Source organism: Ovis aries, chromosome 9 (genome assembly GCF_016772045.2).
Source record: "Ovis aries strain OAR_USU_Benz2616 breed Rambouillet chromosome 9, ARS-UI_Ramb_v3.0, whole genome shotgun sequence".
NCBI lineage: Eukaryota > Metazoa > Chordata > Mammalia > Artiodactyla > Bovidae > Ovis > Ovis aries.
This window is the reverse complement of record NC_056062.1, coordinates 13,046,564-13,068,127: the sequence shown is the minus strand read 5'-3', so window position 1 is coordinate 13,068,127 and position 21,564 is coordinate 13,046,564. Positions and strand designations below refer to the sequence as shown.

At 46.1% G+C, this 21,564-nt stretch overlaps 1 protein-coding gene and 1 long non-coding RNA gene across 22 annotated transcripts in view; one reads left to right on the top strand and one right to left on the bottom strand.

The window, feature by feature from the left end:
* Positions 1-725: 725 nt before the first annotated feature.
* LOC121820290 (uncharacterized) lies at positions 726-3,330 on the bottom strand. Its single transcript, XR_006060755.2, has 2 exons — positions 1,043-3,330; positions 726-921 (listed from the first exon to the last, which is right to left on the bottom strand). It is a non-coding gene; the product is annotated as an uncharacterized LOC121820290 (long non-coding RNA).
* A 67-nt stretch (positions 3,331-3,397) lies between these two features.
* LOC106991342 (EH domain-containing protein 1-like) overlaps positions 3,398-21,564 on the top strand; it is a 51,311-nt gene continuing 33,144 nt past the window's right edge. For 9 of the 21 annotated variants that reach the window (XR_009595027.1, XR_009595026.1, XR_009595035.1 and 6 more), the window contains exon 1: positions 13,480-13,614. Coding sequence is in view for 12 of the 21 variants with exons in the window: in XM_060393638.1 (XP_060249621.1) it covers positions 4,554-5,068; positions 13,452-13,482 (546 nt within the window). In the remaining 9 variants the exon portion in view is untranslated. Of the gene's footprint in view, positions 5,069-13,451; positions 13,615-15,907; positions 16,625-21,564 lie in introns of those variants that run through there. The other 12 variants (XM_060393632.1, XM_060393639.1, XM_060393631.1 and 9 more) reach the window with 3 other exon arrangements.

Here is a 21,564-nt window from a genome sequence, read left to right as displayed (position 1 = left end):
AAAGACAACCCAGCAATTTTGTGTGATTTGCCTTTAGGCTCCTAACGACTTGGCTGGAATTTAAGATAAGAAAGTTGGATAACACTGAGCAGGGGCAAATTGTTCCTAGGGTTTTCTAAATAGATTTTGTAGTCTTTGTTATTTTATTCTCTTGTGTTCTTTATTGCCAACACAAAATGAGAAAGGTTCTGGCAAAGGGAAAGTTTCTTAACAGATGAATAGAAATGGACTGGGACACAGAGTGTTTGGTTAAAGTAATGCTTTTAATTTGGGGGACTATCCACGTTAATGTTCTTTCCTTATAATTAGGTTTCCTAATATAAAATTCTTGTGTATATTAGGACGTTCTTGGTTTGGTTTAGAGCTAGAAGGACGTTTTTTCCTATATTCTGGATTTCAGATTCCTGAACTTATTCATGGCAAAACTTTTTTTTTTGGTATTTAAAACTGCTTTGTGGGTTTATATTCTATCAGTAGGCATGAGGCAGGATGTAAAGGTTGGTAGTTCTGTGTAGTTAGACCTCAATATGTGTTCACTTACCAACTCTGTGACTTTGATTAAATTACCTAACCTCTCTATGCCTCAGTTTCCTTGCTTTTAATATAAAGATGATAATATATATACATACATATATATATAGGGATGATAACAGCACCTCCCTCACAAGGCTAAATCCCTCAGTTTTAGGAATGTGCCCATTAAAAGATGAGTGCTCAAGAAATACTAGTTTTGTATTATCAAAAGTTTATTTAGCAAGAGCGAGCATCCTGTGGAGGTGTCAAAGGTCGAGACATCTCTCCTGTGGCTCTGACTGTGCGCAGAAAGTAGACCCCAGTGCCTGCACTGCTGGGAGCAGGGCTTTAAGAAAATCTCCTGGAGCCCGTTTTACTTTTTCTCTCTCAGTCTTTAAGGTCACTGGACTGAAATAAAAATAAATTGCAACAATTATCCTACACAGAGAAACTACTCAGAATGGCAAACTATGCAAACGTTTCAAAAAATGATAAACACAGGTTAACTTTAAGGAAAGAATATATTCACCAGAGAAGGCAATGGCACCCCACTCCAGTACTCTTGCCTGGAAAATCCCATGGATGGAGGAGCCTGATGGGCTGCAGTCCATGGGGTCGCTGAGGGTTGGACATGACTGAGCGACTTCACTTTCACTTTTCACTTTCATGCACTGGAGAAGGAAGTGGCACCCCACTCCAGTGTTCTTGCCTGGAGAATGCCGGGGACCAGGGAGCCTGGTGGGCTGCTGTCTATGGTGTCGCACAGAGTCGGACACAACTGAAGTGACTTAGCAGTATATTCACCCGGATGCTCTCATTACTCTGCAGGCTCTGTCCTTGCCTCTGCTGTGGAGGAAAGCAGCATGTGGATGAGAGGGTAACAGGCAGGAAGGCCAGGGGTCTCCAAATGGAGGGAATAGCCTGCAAGTGTCAGACATTTTCTCTCTCTCAAGCGGCAGGAGGAAACAAACTAGGGATATTTTTTCCTTCTCTATACAAATTTAAAAGGAGGTTTCTCTTAAAATTCTGTGTTGTCATGATACCTGGTTTCACCTAAAGTTAACCAATGCCTTTTTCTTATGGAAATATTTATTTTAAGCTATGCTAATGTACTATGCATTTACCCTAAACTCTGTCTTCAAGTCGGTTCCGGTTCCGCCTTTTGGGCTCAGAGCCTACTTGATAAACCAGTATGTTATACTCAGATAATGTTCCTCTAATCTATGTAAATGAAACTATTTGTATGGTGCTCTGCCCTTCTTCATGATTCAAGTTAATCCTTTTATGGCCCAAGATGAACCATTTGGAGCCAAGATTATCCCAAAATACATCTTATGGGTGAGGGGCCTGGTGCCATTCTAAGTTTTGAGACATTCCTTTCTTTCATTAACAGACTGCTGATAACTATATAACATCCAGCTGAAGACTAGCAGGGGGGTACTCTTTCTGCCCCCTTCTGATGCCTATGTCAGAAGCTTTCTCTATCTCCTTTATACTTTAATAAAACTTGATTACACAAAAGCTCTGAGCGATCAAGCGTTGTCTCTGGCCCCAGATTGAATTCTTCTCCTCCGGGGGCCAAGAATCCCTGCGTCGTAATTAAACAACAACCTTTCAGTGGAGTCAAAAAGTGTGCTAGATTTCTGCTTTGTTCTGTTGTTTCTGCAGTTTTTTTTTTTTTTTAAATGAGATTTGTGTGATGATGCAGTTTACAGGTCTGTCTGCTTTCATTGCTGTTGAAAGCATACACCTGGTGATTTCCCTGGCGGTCCAGTGGTTAAGACGCTGTTTCTAATGCAGGGGGCATGGGTGCCGTCCTTGCCTGGTTAAGGAACTAAGATCCTTCCTGCCGGGCTGTACGGCCAAAAAAAAAAAACAAAAAACAAACCACCTGGTGTGCTGAGTTGTTCCCTCTGGTTAGGCTTCTAGTTTTTTCTAGGAACTTTCACATAGCATTCTATGAAAACTTTTCGGCTTCCTCTTGTCTTTCTCCCCTTGGTTTTTTCTTCCAGTCCCGCCACTGCTCCTTTATGTGGCTGGTGGGATGGGTGTGCAGTGGTGTCTCTGACCAGAAAAACCTCAGTGGCCCCTCCCTGGGAGGTGGGTGGGAGTGTCAGCCCTCTCTTCCCCATCTCTGCCCCAGGCCAGGGAGGTGGAGCCAGCTCACCTCCCTCTTTCAGGATCCTCCGCCTCAGGCCCTTCCCTGGAACACCCCAGAAGTTGCATCTCTGGGTCGGACCCCTCAAAGTACTATGGAGGAAGCAAGTCCTTTTGGCTTCTAAGGCTGGCCCGGGAGGTCTGGACGGGTGACAGCCCTGCCTAGGAGTCTCAATATTCTCTTTTGAGGAGAAAGCCAGAGTCTCGTGGTTTCTGTGTTTGACTGTGATTGAGGAAAAGAATGCTAATGAAGTCCCAAATAAAAGCAGTTAAGTCAGAGAGCTAAGACTGCAGACAGGGCTGGAATTACTCAGCTGCTCTCTAATGGGGTGAGGTGGGGGGTGGAGGGAAGGCAATCAATTTAATGTGGTTTATTCCCTCAGAAGACACTGAGACCTGATCCTACAAGGGGTGGGTGAGCAAACCTCCCATCTGGCCCCCTCTGGTTCCCACTTGACTCAGCTCCTCTGATATTCTGCTCATTCTCAGATGTGAGTTCCTGCATCTGTCCTTTTAGCCTGCCAGCCTGCTCTCTTCCCTGATAACAGGTGCCTGATAACGGGCACCCAGCCCTCCAGGTTTCCACATTTCCCAGCAGCCAGAAAGTTGGACGGGAGGCCTTCACGCTCCCAGGTACATTTTAGACCTATCCAGGAGCGCCCCCCTCACCACTACCCCCGCGCCACTTTGGTGTCCTGATACCGGTTACATAACCACCACAGTCCCCAGAGCTCTGACATCACCCACTGAAGATTCTCACCAGCCTGGACAGCCAAGGGGACCTATGTGCGGCCCGGGATGACGGCGGGGGAATAAGCCTAACGGAAGAGCCAGGAACCGGTAAGGGCAGGGGGCACAGGTCAGAGTACAGCATGGTAACTGGTGGTGACCCAGAGAGGAAGGCGGAAGGATTTGGGTTTTTTAATTCCCCGAGTTCCCACAAGATTTCACTGTTGCCCCACGTTTCCCCTCCACCCTACATAGGGAATTTCTGATTAACTTCCTCAAAACTCGAAGTGCCAGAGGGCCTAACTTCCTCTTCACCCCACTTCCCCACCCTCAGAAGCAGCCTCTTGAGGGAGGCGGTCTCTTCTCCCTCACGTGTCCTGTGTCATATGTGTCCTCCACTGCTAGTGTCCAGCTCCCAATTCCTGGCCTGTGGGGCGCTCAGGTCTCTTGCGACGGCTCAGACTCTCCCCACTAGCCTCCTCCCTTCCCATTTTTATTTCCCCGGTCATCACCCCGCCTCGGATGGTCTACTCTCTCAGCTTTCTCCACTACCTCATTCCTGTCTCTCCTTCTCCCAGAGCAGATAGAAGACGAGGGGATGAGAAGCAGTGTCAGGGAAGCAGGGGCGAGAGGAGGCGAGGAAGGGCAGTGCAGACAGGAGGCGCACGGCACCCAGGGTTCTCCCCTGCTTCTGGGGATTCTGAGTGGGAGGCGGAGGGCCGCCCACTGAGGGAGCCGCGGTGGGGCGTCCAACTGGGAATCTCGCAGGGGAGGAAGACGTGCAGACCCTGGGACCTCCGCGCGCCGCACTCGGGCCAGCCGCCTTCGCTACCGCAGCACATCCGCGAGCCACCCCCCAAGGGGCGGGGCGAAACAGGTGCGGTTGCCACGGCACCCGGGCCTGGGCGGGGGCTGGGGGGGAACTGCAACGGAACTAGCGGCGCTCGCGAGATTTGCAATCGGCCAAGGAGAGGAGGGGGAGGGGAGGGCGTGGCGCGGAGCGCGCGGGCGGGGCTCCTCCTTCTCTCTCCTAGTTCCCCGCGGCCCCCAGTGGCGGCGGCGCGCGCGCGCCGGGCCTCCAGAGGAGCGCTCGGCTGGGCGCGCGTTCCACTGTGCAGAAGGGCACTCGGCCGGCCGTGCCGTGCGCCTGCGCAATGCGGGCCGCTCCCCGCCCCCCTGCCCCACCGCCCCCTCAGCCGGCCCGCCGGGCCCAGCCTCGGCTCCGCGTCCTCTTTCGGCTCTCAGCCGGCCCTTTACCCTGCAGCAGCCAGCCCGGTGTCCAGCAGCATGTCAACAAGGATGCCCCCCGCAAGAAGGAGCCGGAGCTCTTCCAGACGGTGTCCGAGGGGCTGCGACAGCTGTACGCGCAGAAGCTGCTGCCCCTGGAAGAGCACTACCGCTTCCGTGAGTTCCACTCGGCCGCGCTGGAGGACGCCGACTTCGACAACAAGCCCATGGTGCTCCTCGTGGGCCAGTACAGCACGGGCAAGACCATCTTCATCCGGCACCTGATGGAGCAGGACTGCCCGGGGATGCGCATCGGGCCCGAGCCCACCATCGCGGTCATGCACGGCCCCACCAGGGGCGTGGTGCCCGGCAACGCGCTCGTCGTCGACCCGCGGCGGCCCTTCCGCAAGCTCAACGCCTTCGGCAACGCCTTCCTCAACAGGTAGCCACCTCCCGACCCGGGGTGGGGGGGAGGGGCCGCCGGGGTCCCGACCTTCCAGTGACTGCTGTCCCCGCTGTTCTTTGTCCGAAGCCTTCGCGAGACCCCTCAGCGACCACTCTCCGGAACTGGGTCCCCTGCCACTTTTCCAAAGCAAACCCTTACCAAGGGCGTCTGCGAGTAGGTGTCGCCGGCTCCCGCGGCTCTGTCTCCCCCGCCCCCCGAATTTCCCAGGTTATCGGTTTAACTCCCAACCCCCCACCGTGGCAGATCCCAGACTCCTCACATCCCTCAGATAGTTTTGGTTTCCACCTCCTTCCCTAAGGCTGGGCGCACCTAATTCATTCAGACCAACCCCCCTCACCCCCTCCCTTCAAGGGTCTGTTTCTTAAGTATCCTGGAAAAATACAGTGAAACTTTTAGCCATTCACTTTGCTGGTGTGTTGTGCCTCCCTGGAGACCGGTGGTTTGTGGAGGAAGGACCGAGGAGATCTGAATGGAAACCTGTTGCTTGAGTTGTTTTAGTCCGGTTTTTTTAGTGATGAGTGAGAGATGAAATATTTCCAGCCGTATCAGTAAACAAGGCTGTCAGAGCCATCAGCAGTTCCAGCCCTCCAAATGTGGATTTCTGAACTCCGAGGGCACCCGGGAAGAACAGCGCCTGCAATAAGGCAGCCATGAGGTTGCACCACTCCCTATGGTGAGCACTGAGGAAACTCAGGATGTGAAAAAACGTAGGATACTGACCCCCAGATAGCTGAGATGCGTGTGAGAGAAATGATTTTAGTGGGCCCAGACTCTTGCATCTTCCCATATGTAGAAAAGTGCTAAATTCCTTGAGATATCTGGTTTTCGTTAATTCACAAAAATAACTTTTGATGTTCAGACTACTTGCGCTTTGTTGCAAACCTATATGACCTGACACCCTCCCCCCCTTCCCCAGGGTTACTTGAGATTACTTTAAGCTTGAAGTCCTAAAAATTCCCACCAAAAAACCGTAACTCTCAACTTTTAGGTTGTGACTATTTTTTAAGTTGACATTAGCAAGACTGTGTCTGTTAAGGGTTTACTTATTTGATGAAGAAAAGCAAGCTCATGCCTGTCGGAATCAGCCCGTCTTCCTGGGTATCCTGAGGACATTGCTCTGGCAGGTGTGGAAGCCTGCAGACAGCAGCAGGGGTACTTTGTGCCGACCTTCTGGTCTGTTCTTGGACTCACCTGTGAGCAAGGAGGCGTCACACTAATACCCACTCACTTAACACTGGGATCTCAGACATTTTGGAAATGAAACAAAAAGGTTTATGTGAAGTCTTTTCTGGAATTTCTAGCTTCGGTAGAGAATCAAACGCTGATCAAACTAGCCGGTTCTGTGACCAGTGATAACATGTCTGTAATGACAGGTGTCCCGGGACCTGCACCCTTGGGTCTGCCCTGCCTTCCTCGCTGCTGGCTGCAGCGTGCTCTCGCCTCTTACTTCAGACAGAGAAATATAGGTTACTCATTTGTTTTTGGAAACGTGTCTGCACCCACATCTGTCCTCCACAGTGGCGTCCGGGGAGGAGGTGACCCACCCACCTCCGTTTCCTGGGGCTTGTCCCGTTCCAGTGCCTCAGAAACTGTTACAGGCTGCACGTGGGACAAAAGGGAATTGCAGCTTCACATTGCACGCTTTTGTTGCTCAGGTGGGAGGAAGACTGAGACTCCTTGGGAAGTCAATGACAGACCCTCCAAAGTAAGTTGAAGTGATTCTGTTTGATCAAACTAGCTGTATATGCCTTAGCATTTATAAACCTGCCGCAGGATAATGTATTGAAATTCAATGTGTATTTCTTCTGTTTTTTCCATTCTAAGATGGTACCAGATCTTGGTGTTCCCTTGCCTCCAGGATTTTTTTTTAAATTGGAATCAAAGGATGGAGTTGTTTGTTTGTTTGTTTAATTTGGCTGCACTGAGTTTTAGTTGCAGCATGGGGGCTCTTGAGAAAGATCAAAAAGATTGTCTTTAGAAAGACAATCCTAACATCGTCCATCAGGTGAATGACTGGACCGACCCACTGTGGCAACCCTCACCTGGAACACTGCCCTCTGTGAAACGACAACCATCCGTGTAGCCGCGCCGGTGCTGAAAGAGAGCCAGTTTAGAAAGGCCGTGTGCTGTAAGGATCCATTTATATGCCATTCTGGAAAAGGCAGGACTGTGGAATCAGCAAACATGGCTAGTGTTAGGACTGTTTGAGGTCAGCGTGTGTTTTGGTGATGGAACTCTTCTGTGTTCTCATTGTGGTGACAGTTATACACATCTGTACCTGTTAAAACTCTTGGAACCATATATATGCATGTACACATGGGTCAATTTTTGTGTAAGCATTTTTTTTTCTTTTTTTTCAAAGGGAGAGAGAGGTCATTTTTTAAAAACTTCTGCCTTCGGCCCTATAATATAACCCCCTGGGGGACTTCCTGGGTAGACCAGCATTTAACACTGTGTACTCCCAATGCAGGGGGCCAGCGTTTGATCCCTGGTCAGGGAACTAAATCCTGCATGCTGCAATTAATTTTTTTTTAATGAAAATGCGTTTCTTGTAGACTACATATAGTTGGGTCATGCTTTTTTAATCCACTCTAACAGACTCTTTTGATTGGTGTATTTAGACCATTCACATTGAAGGTGGTTATTGATACAGTTGGATTAATATCTACTCTGTTTGTAAAGGAACCTTCCATTCATTGCACTTATTCTTTGCTACCTTTTAAAAATATACTCCACTCTTTTTTCTTGTCTTCTCTGCCTTTAATGAGCATTTTATATGATTTCATTTTCTCTCCTCTTAGCATATCAATTCTTCTTTTGAAAAAAAAAATTATGGTTGGCCTGGAGTTTGCAGTACACATTTGCAACTAATCTATGTCCACTTTCAAATTACTCTGTTTCACTTTGCAGATAGTGCAAGTACCTCTTAACAGAGTGTTCTCAGTTCCTCCTTCCTGTTCCTTATAACGTTGCAGTTGTTCGTTTCACTCATTCATAAGCTATGATCACCAGCACCTTGTTGCTGTTTTTATTTTGAACAGTTATATATTGAATCAATTAATAATAGAAAACATGAGGGAATTTGCCAGTGGACTGGGGGTTAGGGCTCCATGCTCTCAATGCCGAGGGTGTGGATTCAATCCCTGGTCCGGGAGCGAGGATCCCACAAGCCACGAGGTGTCGCCCAAAAAAAAAAAAAGGAAAGAAAAAAGAATGAAATGCTTTCTTTTACCTTCATTTATTCTTTCTCTAACGCTTTCCCTTTTTAAATGTTGATCTGAATCTCTGACCTATTAGTATATATGATTTTCCTTTTCTCTGAAGAACAAAGTTTTTGCAAGGCAGGTCTCTTGGCAATACATTCCTTCAGTTTTTGTCTGAGGAAGTCTTTATTTCTTCTTCACTTATGAAGAATAATTTCTTTGGATATACAGCCATAGGTGGGTGGCTTATTCATTCACCTCTTCAGACGTGTTACTTCATTCTCTTGCTCGTGGTTTCTGACAAGACAGATGTGATTCTTTACTTTGTTCCTCTATGAGTGAGGTGGTTTCCCCGCCTCAGGCTTTCCTTAAGGATTTGTCTTTGGTTTTCTGCAGTTTGAATATGATGTGCCTAGGTGTACTCCTTTGGCGATATATCCTGATTGGTTGTTCTCTGAAATTCCTGGATATGTCCTCTGGAATCTGCCATTAATTTTGGAAAATTCTCAGCCATTGTGACTTCAGATGTTTCTTCTGTTCATTTCTTTGTTTCATCGTCTCATGTTTCAATTATGCGTATATTACACCTTTTGTAATTGTCTCACAATTCTTGGATATTCTATTCCTTTTTCTCCCCCTCCCTGTTAGTTTTTCTCTTTGTTTTTTAGTTGGAGACGTTTCTATGATATAAATTAATGCTTACTGAATTCTTTGCTCAGCCATGTCCTGTCTAGTGATGAATGTATCAAAGGCATTCTTTATTTCTGTTACTGTATTTTTGATTTCTGGCATTTATTTTTGCTTCTTTATTAGAGTTCCCGTATCTCTGCTTATATTGCATGCATGCTCAGTTGCTTCAGTCATGTGTGACTCTGCAACCCCATAGACTATATAGCCTGCCAGGCTCCTCTGTCCATGGGATTTTCCCAGACCAAACCTGTATCTTCTGCATTGCAGGTGGATTCTTTACCACTGAGCTTCTGATGAAGCCCCTGCTTATATTACCCATCGATTTTTTGGTAGGTTGTCCACTTTTTTCCCTTTACAGCCCCTAGCACGTTAATCATAGTTAAATTATCAGTCTAATAATTGCAAAATCTTTGCCATACCTGAGCCAAGTTCTCATGCCTGCTTTTTCTCAGGCCTCCTCAAGCTCTGCTTTTTCTTGCCCTTAGTTTGACTTGTAACTTTGTGTTGAAAGCTGGACTTGTGGTAGATGTCAGAGGCTTCAGGTGTCTTCTGTTGTCTCCCTGTTGTTTCTGGGTTTTCCCAGAAACTCTATCTGAAACGGAGTCTGTGTCTGGCAGCGCCCATGGAATAATGCATGGCTTTTCTACCAGAGCCCCGTGCATGTGGTGGAGAGGTGCTGGGTGAGGGAGGCATTCCTATGAGTTAGACTGTTTTTGTGGTCATGAGGTCCTGGACTGTGCCCTTCAGAAGTTTCTTAGCTCCCACCCATCCTTTTTTTTTTTTTCCATCCCAGTTGTAAGACAGGAAGGCTAGAAGAGGTTCCAGTTGTCAAGGTGCTCTTTGACCTTCCCCCATGTCTGATAAGGCTCTGTCTGATAAAATAGTTTATTCTGAGGGAAGAAACACCCTTTGGTGTGGATGTTTTTGAAAATGGTTATTTTTCTCTGGGTACATTTCTAAACTGTTAGTTTTCTTCTCTTCCCTGTCTAAATAATGAAAGTCTAATTCTTTTTTTTTCTCAAGTCTTTATCATGAAGACCCCATGGGGCTCCTGGAAATAAAACTCATGTAAGCACGTCATCCCCCTTCCCTCCCCCTAGCTCAGGAGTTTTAAATTTCATCTTGCCACCTCTAGCCTCCAGCATTTGTCAACTACTGTTTATGTGGTTCTACCAGTTACTGGCTTTTGGAGGATTCTGCCCCAGGAAAGCTGTGAAAGTGAAAAAGCGGTTGTTCTGTTCATTTTTGCTTCGTGTTTTTTGTTGGACTATTTTTAGGTATATCTCAGTTCAATTCAGTCACTCAGTCATAACCAACTCTTTGTGACTCCATGGACTGCAGCACGCCAGGCTTCCTTGTCCATCACCAACTCCTGGAGGCTGCTCAAACTCATGTCCATCGGGTCAGTGATGCCATGCAACCATCTCATCCACTGTTGTCTCCTTCTCTTCCTGCCTTCAGTCTTTCCCAGCATCAGGGTCTTTTCCGATGAGTCAGTTCTTTGCATCAGGTGGCCAGAGTATTGGAGCTTCAACTTCAGCATGAGTCCTTCCAATAAATATTCAGGACTGATTTCTTTTATGGATGGACTGGTTAGATCTCCTTGCAGTCCAGGAGACTCTGAAGAGTCTTCTCCAGCACCACAGTATATCAGTTATCAACATCAACACCACAGGGTATCAGTTCTTTGGCACTCAGCCTTCTTTATGCTCCAACTCTCACATCCATACCTAACCACTGGAAAAATCATAGCTTTGACTAGATAGACCTTTGTTGGTAAAGTAACGTCTCTGCTTTTTAATATGCTGTCTAGGTTGGTCATAGCTTTTTTTCCAAGGAGGAGGCGTCTTTTAATTTCATGGCTGCAGTCATTTTGGAGCCCAAATGGGATTTGGGATCTGCAGGGATTTTGGAGCCCAAGAAAATAAAGTCTCTCACTGTTTCCATGGTTACCCCATTTGTTTGCCATGAAGTGATGGGACCAGATGCCATAATCTTAGTGTTTTGAATGTTGAGTTTTAATCCAACTTTTTCACTCTCCTCTTTCACTTTCATCAAGAGGCTCTTTAGTTCTTTGCTTTCTGCCTTAAGGGTGGTGTCATGTGCATATCTGAGGTTATTTATATTTCTTCTGGTAATCTTGATTCCAGCTTGTACTTCATCTAGCCTGGCATTTCGCATAGTGTACTTTGCATATAAGTTAAATAAGTAGAGTGACAATATACAGCCTTGACATACTCCTTAGGTATTGTAAGGTCGGACGTGGGGGGCCATGGTGGGCTGCCCCTCCTCTCCCTCCTGCCAGCGAGAATGTCCCTAACGGAGGATCCTCCCAGATCCCAGGGACCAATGACAGCACACTTCGCCGGTTGCCATGACGAGCCGCCCCCTCCTCAGTCCCTAACGGAGGGAGCCTCCCAGATGCCAGGGACCAATGACAGCACACTACGCCAGCTAAAGCCGTCCCGCCCCAGCTGCATAGAGAAACCTATCAGCTCCCCACGCCACGAACCAGCAGCCTATCCAAACCTCCATCCACTAGCCCAGCCATCCCTCGCAACGTGCATATACCAACGCGGTCAGGCGCGCGGATTTCCTCGACCTGCCCCGTTTGGGTCGGGAACCCCGCCCAGGAGTGCTTTGCCATTAAAGCCCATTAAACATTTTTTGGTGTACCTCGTCGTCTTTTACCTAACAGGTATATCTACATTTAGGCTTATTATATCTTCTTGGTGAGTGGACATTTTGAAATCATTTAATGCCCTTCTTTATCTCTGGTAATTTCCTTCCTCCAAAGTCTGCTTCTTCTGGTGTTAATATAGTCACTCTACAGAAAGAAATATTTTTTATGGCTTGTTTCACTCATCCTTCTACTAAAACATGAAGTAGATTTCCTGACGAGAGCATGGATTTGGGTCTGATAGTCCCTTTCTTTTAGTCTGTGCATTTAGACCATTTCCATATAATGAGACCATTTACATTTAATGTGACCATTAATATATTTGGGTGTAAGTCTGTCATTTTATTATTTGTTTTCTGTTTGTCCCCTGTGTGTGTTTATTGAGGTATAGTTGACATATAACTATTCTCTATATTTTTATTTCAATTTTTTTTTCTTTCCTGGATTACTTGAATATTGCTCAGTGTTCCTTTTTTTCCTTCTATTTCATTTTTTTCTTCCAGTTTTATTGAGATAGAATTGACATACAACACTGTATAAGTTTAAGGTCTACAGGATGATTTGACTTACATACATCTTGAAATAGTTACCACAGTAGGTTTAGTGAACACTTATCATTTCATATAGATGCAAAATGAAAAAAAAGAAAAATAGTATTTTTCCTTATTAGAACTGTTGAGATTTACTGTCTTCAGTTCAGTTCAGTTCAGTCGCTCAGTCGTGTCCAACTCTTTGCGACTCCATGAGTCGCAGCATGCCAGGCCTCCCTGTCCATCACCAACTCCCGGAGTTCACTCAGACTCATGTCCATCGAGTCGGTGATGCCATCCAGCCATCTCATCTTCTGTTGTCCCCTCTTCCTCCCGCCCCCAACCCCTCCCAGCGTCAGAGTCTTTTCCAATGAGTCAGCTCTTCGCATGAGGTGGCCAAAGTACAGGTGTTTCAGCTTTAGCATCACTCCTTCCAAAAGAAATCCCAGGGCTGATCTCCTTCAGAATGGACTGGTTGGATCTCCCTGCAGTCCAAGGGACTCTTAAGAGTCTTCTCCAACACCACAGTTCAAAAGCAGCAATTCTTCGGCACTCAGCTTTCTTCACAGTCCAACTCTCACATCCATACGTGACCCCTGGAAAAACCATAGCCTTGACTAGATGGACCTTTCTTGGCAAAATAATGTCTGTGCTTTTCAATATGCTATCTAGGTTGGTCATCACTTTCCTTCCAAGGAGTAAGCGTCTTTTAATTTCATGGCTGCAGTCACCATCTGCAGTGATTTTGGAGCCCCCCCAAATAAAATCTGACACTGTTGCCACTGGTTCCCCGTCTGTTTCCCATGAAGTGATGGGACCAGATGCCATGATCTTCATTTTCTGAATGCTGAGCTTTAAGTCAACCTTTTCAGTCTCCTTTTTAACAATTTTCATATATAACATAGAACAGTGTTTATTAATTGTTATTTATTGTGTTGTAGATTATATCCCTAGCACTTATTTATCTTACAACCGAAAGTTTGTACCTTTTTAAAAAATGTATTCATAGATAAGGTTTATTCCAGTGTTTACATAAAAATGAGTTGATGTAGAACAGGAAAAGGTTTTTCCAAAGGGTTAAAATGTATCAAACAACAGAACTTGGTCCTTCCATTTAGTTTGAATTCAGTTGGCTGACTGCACCATTATTAATATCCACCCTCACTAATCATTTTCATCACACACAATATCAAAAGTCTTCTGGTGGTACTTCCTATTTCCCTGGCAGTCTCTTATCCTGGCCTCTGATCCTCCAGGCCAGCTGAGCATCCTTTGAGGAGAGCATGATGCGGCCAGCGTGTAAGGAGAGGAGACGGGCATCCTGGAAGAGACGAACTGGAAACGCTTCTGCAGCCTCTTTCAGGGCCAACAGAGCCTGGGTTTGCCAACTGAAGTCCACACCACGAGTGAATTTAATAGGTATTTCTCTTGCCGGTGAAGGAGCGGGGATGGGGGGAGGAGTGGAGAGGAGAAGGAGACTCAGGAGAAGATAGACTGTGTCCTCGAGTCCTGGTCCTTACTCTTGGGACCTAACTAGTGGCTGATGTCAGCTCCAGGGGCTTAGAGACGGCGGGCACGGCTCTCCTGGTCTGGGCGGCGGAGGTGGGAGAGGAGGAGACAGTCTCTCAGGGCAGGGGAAGGGATGGGAGGCTGGTTGGATGAGAGAGTTGCAGGCGGCAGAAGGGGATCTGTCTTAGCAGCAGGCGCGTGCCCTTCTGGAGCGCTCCGATCGATCGCCTGCCGGAGCGCATGTCTCCGGCAAGCCCGTGGACGGGAGGACGCGCCTGGACACGGGCCGGCTGGCTGGCGGGTGGTGGGAGCCGGGCTGGCTGGGTGCCCCTCGGTGTTTCGGGCTCGCAGCTCTGGTAGGCTGGTGGCGGGGCTCCTTCTAGATCTGGGTCCAGCGGCAGAGGCCGGGAGGGCTGGGTCTCCCCGGTCGGCCGCCTGACCCGGCTTGGTGGTGCTCTGAAAGTTTGTACCCTTTGAACAGATTGTTCTAATTCCCCTCCCAACACCCCTCTGCATACTTCCAGTAACACAAATCCGATCTCTTTTTCTATGAACTTGTTTATTTTTGAAGTATAGTTGGCTACAGCACTCTGTTAGTTCCCCGGTGCACAGCATAGTGATTGGACATTTCTGTACATTTCAAAATGATCGCCGTAAATCTAGTTACCATCTGTCACCATGAAAGGTATTACTTTATTACTGACCATACTCCCCTACATTATTATAGACTGTACTGTTGATTATATTCTTAGTGTTCCATTTTAATCATTTTTATTGATGTTTTTCACCATGTATCTCTATTTTAGTGGTTGCTCTGGAGATTATAGTATTCATATTTAGCTTTTCTCTGTCTGCTTGGAAATTGGATTGTGCCATATCAAGGGGAACATGGAAGCCACACCACCACTTAGTGCTACATCTTCGTGCATCAGAAACTGCTTCAGACAGTGTTGGAAATTCTGCTTTCTGCTGTCATACGTATATGCATACAGAATAGTCTCGGCACTTCCCTGGGGGTCCAGTGGCTAGGCCTCTGTGCTCCCAGTGCTCGGGGCCTGGGTTTGATCCCTGGTCGGGGAAGTAGATCCCACCTGCTGCAGTGAAGATGGAAGGTCCCAAGTGCCACAGCTACATAAATACATAAAAATACATATTTCTTAAATAAGAATTGTGAAAAGCTGGCTGCTTTGCCCACGTCTTTACAATTAGGGACGCCCCGGCCGTCCAGCGATTAAGACTAGGCGCGCCCACTGCCGTGGGCAAGGGTTCCACCCCTGGTCGGGGAACCAAGATCCCACACGTTGGATGGCACAGACCGAAAAACCACAAGTCTCATACTTACATAGTTATTTCTAGTACTACATGCCATTTCTAGTGCTCTTCCTTTATTCTGGAAATGTGTTTCCCTCTGGTATTATTCTCTTTGAATGGGAAGAATTTCCTTCAGCCTTTCTTTCAGAGTGGGTCTGCTAGAGAGCTCCCTTCTCGCTTTAGTGCAGATGGTACAGGAGGTGAGGATCCAGCGTAGCGCTGCTGATCAGTGAGTGTCCAGGGTGCCCGGTCACTGCTAAATTGCCTTGTGTGAACGTCATGGTTAGCGTACTGGAATTGCCTGGTTTCAGTCACAGGACATGCTCACCACACGGCAGAGAGCTGCCCTGTCCTGCGCCAAACAGGCAGAGGCAGCTGAGCTGGGACGAGTGCTGTCTGACGGCCGCCTTCGTTCCTTCTAACTCAGTGACCCACCTTCTTCTTGAGGTTTGTGCTCCCCTTCCCTTGTGATGGAGCAAAGTCCAGGCCTCAGCTGTGCGCTTCCATGGTCACCTGGTGACATGGGAGTGCTGTGCGCCAGCTTTCCCAAAACCATCAGATGTTTCTCTTTGGTAGTACAGGATTAAATAGGAATTTAATAGAATTAAATGGAATTAAATAGGTTTCTTTCCCCCCTCATTAAAGAAATTTCAGGCTTTAGAAGAAGGCAGGGGAATACTGGGGGGTTTAGGGACCTCTTGAAATCATTTGAGGCCAGGCTGGCTTTTCAGAAACATTTAATATTTATTTATCTATTTGGTTACATCAGGTCCTAGTTTCCACACCTGGGATCTTCGTTGTGGACTCTCTAGTTGTTGGTTTAGTTGCTCCATGGCGTGTGGAATCTTAGTTCCCCAACCAGGAATCGAACCTTTGTTCTCTGCATTGCAAGGCAGATCTTCACCACTGAACCACCAGGGAAGCACCAGGCATATGTATGCAGACCAAGATACACGACCTTCAGACGCGCAGAAAGGTCCCCTTCTCAGGAAGGCCTTCCCCATCTGCCCCATTTAAGGCTGTGAGTCGACAATACCCCACCTCCTCCTGCTCTGTTTCTCTCATGTTACTTATCACCATTTAAGACAGGGATTGCTTATTTGCCAGGTTTGTCTGTTTCATTAGTTGCAGTGTCCTAAGTGCCTAGTGTTGCCTTTGCCAACAAAGGTCCGTCTAGTCAAGGCTGTGGTTTTTCCAGTGGTCATGTATGGATGTGAGAGTTGGACTGTGAAGGAAGCTGAGCGCTGAAGAATTGATGCTTTTGAACTGTGGTATTGGAGAAGACTCTTGAGAGTCCCTTGAACTGCAAGGAGATCCAACCAGTCCATTCTGAAGGAGATCAGCCCTGGGATTTCTTTGGAAGGAATGATGCGAAAGTTGAAACTCCAGTACTTGGGCCACCTCATGCGAAGAGTTGACTCATTGGAAAAGACTCTGATGCTGGGAGGGATTGGGGGCAGGAGAAGAAGGGGACGATAGAGGATGAGATGGCTGGATGGCATCACTGACTGGATGCACCTGAGTCTGAGTGAACTCTGGGAGATGGTGATGGGCAGGGAGGCCTGGTGTGCTGCGATTCATGGGGTCTAAAAGAGTCGGACATGACTAAGCGACTGAACTGAACTGAAGTGCCTAGAATGGTGCATGCTCAGTAAATATATATATATATATATATATATATATATATTTTTTTTTTTAACCTTGCTGCATGGCTTGTGGGATCTTAGTTCCCTGACCAGAGATTGAACCCAAGCCCTCAGCAGTGAAAGCATGGAGTCCTAACCACTGGACTGCCAGGGAATTCCCTCAGTAAATATTTCTTGGATGAAAGAACACAGTTTTGCAACTTGCTTTTCTTCCTTTTTAAAAAGAAGTTGTCCCTGACATCCTCCCATGGTGTACATAACCACACCAGGCACCTCCTCTCTTTTCATGTTCCCCCTGCTATCCTTGGGCTTCCCAGGTGGCGCTGGTGGTAAAGAACCTGCTTGCCAAGGCAGGAAACATAAGAGCCCCAGCTTCGATCCCTGGTCAGGAAGATCCCCTGGAGGAGGGAATGGCAACCCACTCCAGTATTGTTGCCTGGAGAATCCCCACGGACAGAGGAGCCTGGCGGGCTACAGTCCATGGGGTCGCAAAGAGTCGGACACAACTGAGTAACTAAGCACAGTCTGTTGAAGGAGGTTGTACAGGTGTCATGAGTCAGAAGCTGGCAGGTAAATGCTGAAAAGCAACCGTGCTATGAAGCCTAAGACCCTGGAGAGCATCACAAGGCGTTGGCAGTGAAACCACCTCCTGGGAAAAGCAGGAGGCTCCAGCTCGCACCTCGCCTTTGCTGCTTGCTGACAGGAAAAGAACAAGTGTCTGCCAGGTGCCACTGCTGTGTGATGAAGCGCCGTTTGCAGCACTCCAGACCCACCTGCCTGGCTGCTGTCTATCTTTGGCTGATGGCTTGTGATTGGCCCCCAGCACACTTCTGCAGGGGAGCAGGGCTTCTTGTCAAAACCACCTGGGTTCCAGGCAGTAGAGAAAACATCTGACAGGAAAGAATACAGGGATTGTGTCTTGGGGAAAATGGGATGGTTTTGAATAAGTCTTCGTGTTTGGAAAGGGTGTTAAGAAATGAAAAGGCATCTGTACAGATTACTTTGGTCACCTCCTCTCAGAAGACCTCCTTGATGGTTCATCTACTGGTTAAGAATCTGCCAATGACACAGGTTCCATCCCTGGTCCAGGAATATTCCATATGCTGCAGGGCAACGAAGCCTGTGTACCACAACCTCTGAGCCTGTGCTCCAGAGCCTGCAGGCCGCAGCGCCTGAAGCCCACGCAGCCTAGAGCCAGTGCTGCGCAGCCAGAGAGGCCCCCGCACCGAGAAGCCCGCATCCCGCAACCAGAGAGCGGCGCCCCTTGCCGCAGCCAGAGAAGGCTCATGTGTGGCCGTGGAGACCTGGCACAGCCCAGAGTAAATACATAAATGATAAGAGGAAGGAAGATCATAGGAAATCTTAAAGAAATATCTCAGACCACTGAAAGATCCTTAGGGGTTCCAAGGAGACAAAACATTATGAAGTGAATGCTTAACCACTGCTTGTTATACTCAACATATTTTAAAATTAATTTTTATTGGAGTAGAGTTGCTTTGCAATCTTTAGTTTCTGCTGTACAGCAAAGTGGATCAGTTATATGTATACACATATTCCCTCTTTTTTAGATTTCTTTTCCTACTTAAGTCACCACAGAGCATTGGATAGAGTTCCCTGAGCTATACAGTACGTTCCCGTTAGTTCTCTCTCTTATACGTCAGTAGTGTACATGTGTCAGTCCTCAACATATTTATTTTAGACGAGGTGGTTGATGGTATTGTGTGCAGTATTAATACACCTCCTCCCCCCCCCAACACACACACACACTTTGGATCTACTTCTGTTACCTGTTAAGAAACTAAAGTTTCTGTCTGTTTCTGGCTTTGGTTCCTTCAGTTCCTGCTTGGTTTGTTTTGAGGTTCTGTTGTTAGGCATGTGGATATTTATGACATGCCTTCCTGCTGAATTATCACTATGAGAAGTCTATCTTCTATCTCTAGAAGTCTAGAGACTTCTTCAGTGTTCTTCAGCATTCTGATGTTTAAAGTATGCACGCTATGGCTTCTAAGCAGTTACTTTAAAAAATCTGCAGCTTTACTTCAGAACATGACAGTTTTATTGAGATACAGTTCACACGGCGTCAGTTCACCCACTTAATATGTATAGTTCAGTGGTTAGTAGATTCACAGGGTTGTGCAGCCGTGGCCACGGCAACTCTCAGAACATTTTCCTCATCTCGAAAGAATCCCACGTTAGCACTCATTTCCCGTTTCATTCAGACACCCCACCCCCATGAGCCCAGGGCAGCCACTAATTTATTTTCTGTCTCTATACATTTGCCTCTTCTAGACATTTCATATACATGAAATCATACTATATGTGGTTTTTATGACTGGCTTCTTTCACTTGGTATAATATTCTCAAGGGTCCTGAGTGTTATGGCATGTTTCAGTATTTTATCCAACCACTGTTTGTGTTTTCTTAAAAAAAAAATAATTAAGACTTTATATTTTAGATCACTTTTAGGTTTGCAGAAAAATTGAATAGACAGTGCAGAGAGCTCCCATATATTGGGTTAGCCAACAAGTGCGTTCATGTTTTTCTGTAATATCTTCTGGAAAAACCCAAACACACTTTTTAGCCAACCCAATACTTCTCCCACCCCCTAGCTTCCACCACCACCATCCCTCACCACTGTGGTTATAGTTGACAAATCTACACTGATACCATGATCACCCAGAGTCCAGAGTTTACACTAGGGCTCACTCCCTGTTTTACGCCTTATGGGTTTTGGAAATGTAGAAAAACATGTTTGTACCTTTACAGTATCATGCAGAGAAGTTTCATTTCCTTAAATCCCCTGTGCTCTGTCTGTTCATCCATGCCCTCTCCCCACCCCTGACAACCACTGATCCTTTTTACTGTCTCAACAGTGTTACTTTTTCCAGAATATCATATATTTGGAATTCTATACTATGTGGCCTCTTTAGATTGTCTTATTTCACTTAGTAATGTGCATTTAAAGTTCTTCCAAGCCTTTTCACGTTTGCTAGCTCATTTTTAAAAAGTGGTGGATAATATTCCGTTGTATGGATGTACTCCAATTTATCTTTTGTTTTTGGCCATGCCGTGTGGCATACTGGATCTTGGTTCCCCAGCCAGGGATTGAACCCATGTCCCTTGCATCAGGAGCATGGAATCTGAACCACCGCACTGCCAGAGAAGTCCCTCTATTCACTTATCAGAGGATATTTTGGTTACCAACAAGTTTTGGCGATTATGAATTGAGCTGCTCTAAACATTTGCGTGCAGGTGTTTTTGTGGACTTCACTTTTCATAATTTATTTGGAATTAATATTCTGCCACTTCACATGTAATATAGAAATCCTGCGAATGTGTACCCCCATCTCACCCACTCTGATAGTCTAGATGTTTATATGTATTACATCTACATATCTTACAAATTTCACAAGACAATGGTATTTTTTTTAAATTAAAAAAAAAAATTTTTATTTTTACTTTATTTTACTTTACAATACTGTATTGGTTTTGCCATACATTGACATGAATCCACCACGGATGTACATGCGTTCCCAAACATGAACCCCCCTCCCACCTCCCTCCCCATAACATCTCTCTGGGTCATCCCCATGCACCAGCCCCAAGCAGGCTGTATCCTGCGTCAAACATAGACTGGCGATTTGATTCTTACATGTTAGTATACATGTTACAATGCCATTCTCCCAGATCATCCCACCCTCTCCCTCTCCCTTTTTTTTTTTTAACTTTAATTGTATTTTTTCCAAGTTTACAACTTTTTTCTCTCATTTTAATCAGATATTTGTTTTTTGGATTCTGTTTATTCCTTTCTAAAAATATGTTTCCATCTGGCATAATTTCTCTTTAACTAAAGCATTTCTTTTAGCACAGGGCTATTGGCATTTCTCTCAGTTTGTGTTTTTAATTGAAAATGCGTTTGGGGACCTCCCTGGTGTTCCAGAGTCTGAAGCTCTGTGCTCCCAATGCAGGGGGCCTGGGTTCCATCCCTGGTCAGGGAACTGCATCTCACGTGTCACAGCTAAGAGTTCGCGTGCCTCAAAGAAGACAAGATCCCTTGAAGGATATTTTTGGTGTACAGAATTATAGCTGGACAGAGTTTTCTTGTTGTTGTTGTTTTTAAGCATGTGAAAGATGAAGTTGCACAGTCCTCTGGAGGCCATTATTTCTGAGAAGTCAGCAATTATTTTGAATTATTGTGTCCTTATATGTGACGTGTTGTTTTTCTCTGGATGTTTTCAAGATTTTCATCAGTTTGGCTCTGATGTGCCTGGGTGTAGTTTTATTAACTTTTACGCTAAATGGGGTTTACTGAGTTTCTTGAATCTGTACATTTTTGTTTTTCACCAAATTTGGGAGAATCTTTGCCGTTTGTCCTTCAGTCCGTTTTTCTGCCTAATTCCCTCTCTTCTCCTAGGAGGTATGCTAGACTTGTGAAAATTACCTTTTTAATCCCTGAGGCTAATTTTTAAATAATTTCCTTTTCTCTATTAAGATTGGATGATTTCTATTCATCTGTTTTCAAGTTCTCTGACTTTTCCCCTCTATCATATCCATTCTGCTATTAAGCCCTTTATTTGAATTTTAAAATTTCAGATATTACGGGTTATTTTAGTTCTCAAATTTCCACATGGTTGTTTTATTGTTTCTATTTCTCTGTTGAGGTTTTCAGTATGTGCATTCATTAGGAGAATCTTTTCTTTCACATCCTTGAGTATAATTAATCTGGCAAAGGATTTTAAGGCAGCTAATTCCAGCATCTCACTCTTTCCTGGTTCTTCATTTTTGTGAGTAATTTTGGACTATGTCCTGGACATTGTGAAGGTGTATCATGGAGAAGGGAGTTTCTGTTCTATTTCTCTGAAGAGTGTTCATTTGTGTTTGTTGTAGTAGGCAGTGCTGTTGG